Below are 7,912 nucleotides of genomic sequence, written 5' to 3'. Positions count from 1 at the left end.
AAGGAGTAGGAAATCTGTATTCTAGCTTTATTTCTGCCGGGACTAGGTGCCCGACCTGGAGTAAAACACTCGTGCTCTCTAGGTTTCAGTTCTCTTATCAATCAAATGAGGGAGTAGTTGGATTAAGTGCTCTGTTACCTCCGTTCCAGCCCTGTTATCGGATTCTCTACCTTGCTAGGTACTGTCATGCCTTAGCACGTAAAAAACATACCTGAATATGTTAAGATTGAAAGAAAATTCGGGTTGTGAGTAAGATATGTGAAGTACTCCACACAGGACTTGGCATTCAAGGCAAGAAACAAATATCAAAGTTAAAAAAGTTGCGGGGAGGGGTGACCAAAAAGGGTTAATGAAATAATGTTTCAGCAGTGATTACGTCATTTTGGAGGGGTGGTTGAAAACCAGGACTCTGCCATCTGGTGGAAAATTTCCTCAGGGCAGGTAAAAGGGCTGCTTCCTCTGATCGCTAACTGGGATAAGGCATCTCCAGCAAGCAACCTGCACTGGGCGTGGGAGGGGTCGACTCCTTACAGCGTTCGCAGCAGTCCTTTAGGGACATAATTAGGTGGGTCTAAGTGCCCAATGAGACCAAGGGTTTGCTTTGGTAAGTAGGGCGCGAGGACCAAGTAATATGACCTCGTGCTAAAGAACATTAGTAGAAAGGACACGGTGGGGATTGAGAGGACGAAGAGCCCGCATTCCTTGCGTTCTTAGGACACTCCCGGGAGGAGGTCGGTGGGTGGGGCAGAGACGCTCTCTCGGAGAGTGGGGCCCGAACTGTCTGTCTACACAGACACTTGATTCTTCTAACCAGAGAAACTTCGATTAAAACGAACGTCAAGATGATCTCAAGCCTGTTGAGGAGTAACAGAAAAGACTCCTGCGGATGGAGGGAAGAACACTGAGCGTGGGCAGCTCGCTTGATGAGCTAAGTAACAGCGAGAACTAACCACCTCCCTCGGCTGCCCGGCCTGCCCGCCCAACAGGTGCTCAAGTCCCTGCGCGGAGGAGGGGCTGGGCAGGTGGAGTGCGGCCTCCCCGCCAACCAGCGACGTAGGAAGCTCTCCGGAGACATTCATTGGCTCGACTGCCCTCCACAGTCCTGGATCCAGAGCTGCTATTGGCTGAGGGGTTGCCGTGGCGACGGACCGCGCACAGGCGCAGTGCGCGTCGCTGGAGGCCTGGTGACTGCTAGGCAACGGGAAACATTCCCGGCTTGGCGACAACTTTCTGCTCCCGGACTCGCCTTCGCTCTGTCTCTGCGGCGGTGGCTGCTCTCCCCTGACTAGGTGAGTCTTCGGGAATGGCTCGGGGGGCCTGAGCTCCGACTTCTCGGCCAGAGTCTCAGCGCGGCTTCTGGAGCACATAAGGAAAGGCTCAGAGAGATAGAGAAAGTCAGTGGAAAGGCGTTTTGGCGATTATCAGCCTAGCGTTTTAGAGGAAAGTGAGGACTAGATGTCAAGGGGCTTGTCGGAGATGTCACACGAACTGCTCACACATGGACCTGCGCTGTCAGTATGGTAGCCACTAACCTGGATTGAGGTGTGCCCTGAAGGTGAAATACTGTGTTTTTGACGATGTAGTTAACAAAAAATAAACTATCGCATTAATAAATTTTATACTGACTCCATGTCGAAGTGACACTATTTTGGATAAGTTAAAATTATTCAATTAATTATTCAAAATAATTTCACCTGTTCCCTCTTTTTGTGTGTACATGCGGTTACTTGAAAATTTGAAATTGCACAGGAGGTATGCCTTACGTTTTAACTGGCCAGCACAGATCTAGACTAAAACCTGGGCCTGCTGACACCTGGCTCAAGACCTCATGTGTTGTAATACTGTTTAAAGGAAAGTATTTCCATCCGTCTGGTGGGGCTGGAGCGTGAGCGGTGGTGAGGGTCCAAGACCACTCCAAAAGGCTCATAGTTCTAGTGTTCTAGGGCCTTGGTACTCAAAGGTTATGAATCGGAGTCTGCATTTTCATAAGCTCCTCAAATGATTCTCATGCACGTAAAAGCTCCAGAAACACTGTTTTGATTTAGCCCTCAACTCCTTTGTTTGTTTCCTTTATTTGGTTTTGCTGAGTACCTAGGCTGTGTGATTCAGATTGCCTGGTTAGAACTACCTGCATTTTGAACAGCCTCCCACCCCGGAGATACTTGGCATATTCAAGTGTGAGAAACATTGATCTCAGTATAATTGTATTTCTCTTCATCCTTCCAAATCTGAACCAGTGTGGTCCCCAAATCAGAGACAGCTGCAGCAGCTTCCAGGAGCTTTAGCTAGACATGCAAATTCCTGGGTCCTACGCCAGCTACAGAGCTTCTAGAAGGCCAAGCATAGTTCCTAATTTTCATTCCTCTGGTTCAAGTCCTCAGTTTGGGAAGAATGGGGTAACTTTGATGGGTTTTATTTGAGGATAAGCAAGTTCAGCTCTCCCTGGTTCTTAAAACCCCTCCACTTGACCCCACTTCCCCAGTTCTTTTGCTGTACTTTTTATTTTTCTTTTGTTGACCCTAAGCTCTCCAGGAGTGAGGATGGCTTTTCGTGCCTCAGAGAATGACTTGGACCTGAAAAACATTGAAGAGCTGATGGAAAACCCGAGGCTTACAAGACTGAATAGTATAAAAGCAAAGGGAAGGCTGAGCTTGGCAACACCCACAGAAAATGAAGAGGACACACAGTTCCTGACATTTAAGCACACTACAAGAGCTCAGGAGAGGACAAGAAAACGACAGGAGCCAATAAAACTAGAGCCTCTGGTAAGTTCGAAAACCAGCATTTTAGCCACTTTTGGCTACCAAAGAGGTTGAAAAATTGCTTTGGGAGATGGAAGTAATTTCTTGACTCTTAATTAGCAGAGAAGGAATGAAAACCTGAAAGTTAAGACTTGTTTATGAAGATATAAACACAATTACTTATTCAAAAAATATTGAGTTCCTAAGCACTGTTTGAGGTGGTAGGATGCAGTGGTGAACAACGTTTTCTAGCAGATAAATCCTCTCCAGTATTATGTACAATATACAGCCTTAACTATGCAGGTTGTAAGGCTCTTTTAGGTATTAGGGTACCATTTCATACTGGGAACTTCAGTAAGAGCAAAAGCCATAGCTGTATAGTTTTATTAGTTTCAAAGTAAATGCCTAGTGTCCCCCCAAATTTTGTACATGTCTGAAAATCCTTAACTTTTTTTTTTACTGAGGTATAGTCAGTTTAGAATGTTGTGTCAATTTCTAGTGTACAGCATAATTCTTCAGTTGTACATGAATATACATATATTCATTTTCATATTCTTTTTCACTGTAAGCTACTGCAAGATATTGAATATAGTTCCCTGTGCTATACAATATAAACTGGTTTATCTGTTCTATATATACCAGTCACTATCTGCAAATCTCACTCTCAGTTTATCCCTTCCCACCTTCCTCTCCTCTGGCAACCACAAGTCTGTAACCTATCTCTGTGAGTCTGTTTCTGTTTTATATATAAGTTCATTTTGTCTTTTTTTTTTTAGATTCCACATATGAGTGATCTCATATGGTATTTTTCTTTCTGTTTCTGGCTTACTTCACTTAGAATGACCTTCTCCAGGGCCATCCATGTTGCTGCAAATGGCATTATTTTATCATTTTTAAGGCTAAATAGTATTCCATTGTATAAATATACCACAACTTCTTTATCCAGTCATCTGTTGATGGACATTTAGGCTGTTTCTATGTCTTGGCTATTGTAAATAGTGCTGCTATGAACATGGGGGTGCAGGTGTCTTTTTGAGTTAAGGCTCCCTTTGGTGAAAATCCTTAATTTTAAGAATCCAAGGGAGGAGGATGTAGTTCAGTGGTAGAGCACATACTTAGCCTGCTCTAGGTTCTGGGTTCAATCCCCAGTATTTCCATTAAAAAAAAAAAAAAAAGAATCTGTTTATGCCCTTGGATAATTATAAATCCATGTACAAGAGCAGTGAAGTAAAAAGTGGAAGTTCTCACTTCCACCCTCAGACATTAAACTGTTGTTAGTGATTGCCTTTCAGGCTATTTTATCTATTTATTCAAATATATATTCAAAAATATGAATATACATATTTTATATATTTATTCAAATGTATATTCAGATATATGTGTGTATGTGTATATAAATATGTATAGCTTTAAAGAAAGAGTGTACACTACATACTGATCTTCTAAGTACTTATTTCTCTTAAACATATATAAATCTTTCCAGTCTGTCTACAGAGGTATCTTTTCTAACAGCCACACTGTATTTTGTTGCCTGGATATGCTGTACTAGAACACCCATTAATCGGCCTCCTAATGGGAGTTCAGGTTTTTCCCTTTTGCTTTGTTGTCATTTTTATTTTGCTGTTGCAGATGATGCTGCATTGAATGGCCTTGCCTTTGGACATGTAAAGATAGATTTTCAGAATTGGCGTATAGGTCTTTGAATATGTACCTTTTTGATTTTGAAAACTATTGCCCAATTGTGCTGGAAGATTCGCCTCCCCACCCACAGTGTGTAAGAGGGCCTCCTTACCCGCCTCTTGGCCAACGCTGTTGCTGACAGTTCTTTGACTTTTGCTAGATTGATGGGTTAAAATGGCACCACGTTGTTGTTGTGATTTGCATACTATTAATGAAGTTAAGTACCTTTTCATTCATTCATTGGCAGACATGTTACTTACTTTGTGGATTCTGTTCCTAGCCTTTGTCTACTTTGAAATTAGATTAATTTTTCCTATCAGTTTTTGAGGTATTTAAAACCATACACGTGGCTTATGGACATTAACCCTATTCCATCACTTCTCAAATTGAAGTATTGATTCCTTTTGGAGGAGAACATTCTTGAAGGCCCTGTGTGCTAATTTGTTATTTTTATTTTCATGTTACGTTACGTGAAAAAAGGTTAACCTAGGAATTAACTAAGCAACCAAGACTGAATCATGAAGACATAGAAAATTTGAACAAACTGATTGCAGTTAAGGAGATTCAAGCAACAATTTAAAAAGTCTCCCAACAAACAGAAGTCCAGAATCAGATGGCTTCACTGGTGAATTTAGCAAACACTGAAGAATTAGTACCAATCCTTCCCAAACTCTTCTGAGAGATAGAAGAGGAGGGAACTCTTCCAAACTCATTTAATAAAGCCAGCATTACCCTGAAGCCAAAACCAGACAAAGACACCACAAGGAGTTTCAGGCCAATATCCCTGACAAACATAGATGCAAAAATCCTCAACAAAATATCAGCAGACAGAATTCAACAGTACATTGCAAGGAGCACACACCATAATCAGGTGGGATTTGTTCCAGGAATGCAAGGATGCTTCAAAATCCACAAATCAATCAACAGATACACCACACTGATGAAACAGAGGATAAAAAAAATCATATGATCATCTCAGTAGATGCAGAAAAAGCTTTTGATAAAAGTCAACATCTATTTATGATAAAAATTCTCAACAAAGTGGACCTAGAGGGAACATACCTCAACGTAATAAAGGCCATATGTGACAAACCCACAGCTAACGTAATACTCAACAGGGAAAAGCTGAAAGCTTTTCCTCTAAGATCAGGACCAAGACAAGAATGCCCACTCTTGTCACTTCTGTTCAACGTAGTATTGGAAACCCTAGCCACAGCCTTCAGACAAGAAAAAAGAGAGAAAACCCATTGTGTGTGTGTGTGTGTATATACACACAGACACACACGCACACACATTCTTGATCCATTCATCTACTGGCGGGCTTTTAGGTTGCCTCCACATCTTGACTATTGGAAGTAATGCTGCAGTGAACATAGGATGCATGTATCTTTTCAAATTAATGTTTTCATTTTTCTTCAGATAAATACCCAAAAGTGGAATTGCTGGATCATACAGTAGTTATTTTTAAGATTTTTTGAGGAATCTCCATACTGTTTTCCATAGTGGCTGCCGCCAGTCTACATTCCCACCAGCAGCGTTCCCTGTTGTCCACATCTTCAATAAAACTTGTTATTTGTTATCTTGTTGGTAACGGCCATTCTGACAGGTGTGAGGTGGTATCTCGTGGTGGTTTTGATTTGCATTTTCCTGGTAATGAGTGATGTTGAGCATCTTCCATGTGCCTGTTGGCCATCTGTATGTCTTCTTTGGAAAAGTGTCTGTTCAGATCCTCTGCCCATTTTTTAATCAGGTGGTTTGGTTTCTTGGTGGTCTTCAATCCGTTACAGCTATGGTGGGAAGTGATTAATGACTTTCGGGTCAGGTGGGAGGGCTGTGTGATCCTTCCTACAGCAGCTGTTGTCCTGAATGTGGGGGTGAGTGCTGGACAATCACTGAGAATGTGACTTCATGCCTCTGAGCATCTTCTGTCATAACCTCCCCCTTAGCTGTGCTCATTGGTACTTAAGGGACACAATTAGTGGAAACCAAGTAGAAAAGTCTTAGTCAAGCAATAAGCCGTGGACAGACAGTAGGATGTGATAAGATCTCTCGTTGGTGGGAGCTGCCATGATGACTGTGGCTTGGATAGGAAGTGAGTCCAGAGAGGTGATCGGTTTCCAACAGGGGGAGAGTTGAAAGGTAGTGAAGAGCAAGACAAGTTCGCATTAACGTTAGAAAGATTAACATGTCTCTTTATTCCCCACAGCCGGTGCTAAAAGTCTACCAAGATCATAAGAAGCCAGAATACATATATGACCAGAACCGACGCCGATTAATTGCTTCTGGAGTCTTAAAACCTCCAGGAAGCACTGAAGAAAGACGTGCTACCAAATCTCTTGGTCAGTTTCTTGATCATGAAGACTCTGTGAAAAAGAAAAAGCAGGTAGAATATTAAAGTACTTAATTGATGCTTTTAGTTTTAGTTTCATGTCGCGTTGCTAACTTGCCTTTTCACTCACAAGAACAGTGGCAAAGTCGTTTTCTATCAGGAAACGTAGTGGATGTAGAGAACACAGTATTTCCCAGTTACTCCTCTTTAAGGAAACCTTGGACAGTAGGATAAAATCGTAAAGGAGAACTTCCAGCGTCTGTACAGTGTCTTCTGATAATCTCTAGCATGTAAAAAGAAAACATGATAGTGTTTTGGATGTTATTATAACTTTAATGAAATTTCCATCACTATTTCTCCAAATCTTTGAAGACCTTGATGAAGGGCAGTAAAATAGAAGTGGAACCAGTTAGAAGGATGACCGATGTGATTGGTGAGAGCTGTAGGCTGGGGATTGCCTTGCAGGGACTAAATGAATTGGAGCTCTGGGGAGAAATCACTAGGGCCTGGCTTTACATGAATGCCTGGATATAATTAAACAGAAGAACCGAAGTGGGAGGAAATGTGGAGGACACACCCACAATAAAAATACCAACAGAGCTGAGAATTCTCCGAGCTTTTCACTGAGAGGGTCCTTAGAGGCTTGTTAAACATGTCAGTGCTCGTCTGCCTGTCAAGCTTTGGGCCAGAGTGCTAGAAATGACATGTTGAGGACAAGCTCTGTCCTGGAGGACTTTAGGATCCTGAGGTGTGGGCAGATGGACAGCAAACACCCAAGCGCAGTGGGATGTGATAAGAGCTCTCTCATTGGTCATTTGAAGTCCAGAATAGTGGAGAACTGAATAGAAGGGGTGCTTATCCCTGATGGCCAGCAGGGATGGTCAGTGCGAGAAAAGCTGCCCGAGGGAAGGTGCTAAGCTCCGAGGCATGAGTGGAGAGGCAATAAGGCAGATAAGGTGGGGGAGCTGTGGACCTGAGGAGCCAGCTGGAGGGAGGCTCATGTCGGGTTTGGGTGAGATCATTCCGAGAGAACATCGTATGATAAATTGTATGAAATTGTATGGCTTCAGTTAATTTGCTTTCTGTGAAGTAGAAGGAAAGAAGGAGATATTTTAAGTGGGGTCGTGAAAGATCTGCTTGCCCTTTAACTCTTTTGGTATAA

At 42.5% G+C, this 7,912-nt stretch overlaps 1 protein-coding gene across 1 annotated transcript in view; it reads left to right on the top strand.

The window, feature by feature from the left end:
- Positions 1-756: 756 nt before the first annotated feature.
- The window catches only part of DNAH6 (dynein axonemal heavy chain 6), a 150,366-nt gene continuing 143,210 nt past the window's right edge, over positions 757-7,912 (top strand). The window contains exons 1-3 of the mRNA XM_045519487.2: positions 757-1,289; positions 2,525-2,765; positions 6,628-6,804. Coding sequence (XP_045375443.2) covers positions 2,541-2,765; positions 6,628-6,804 — 402 coding nt within the window. The 5' untranslated portion in view covers positions 757-1,289; positions 2,525-2,540. The remainder of the gene's footprint in view (positions 1,290-2,524; positions 2,766-6,627; positions 6,805-7,912) is intronic.

Source organism: Camelus bactrianus, chromosome 28, assembly GCF_048773025.1.
Source record: "Camelus bactrianus isolate YW-2024 breed Bactrian camel chromosome 28, ASM4877302v1, whole genome shotgun sequence".
Lineage (NCBI taxonomy): Eukaryota > Metazoa > Chordata > Mammalia > Artiodactyla > Camelidae > Camelus > Camelus bactrianus.
The sequence above is the reverse complement of the archived record's forward strand: the minus strand, read 5'-3'. Positions and strand labels throughout refer to the sequence as shown.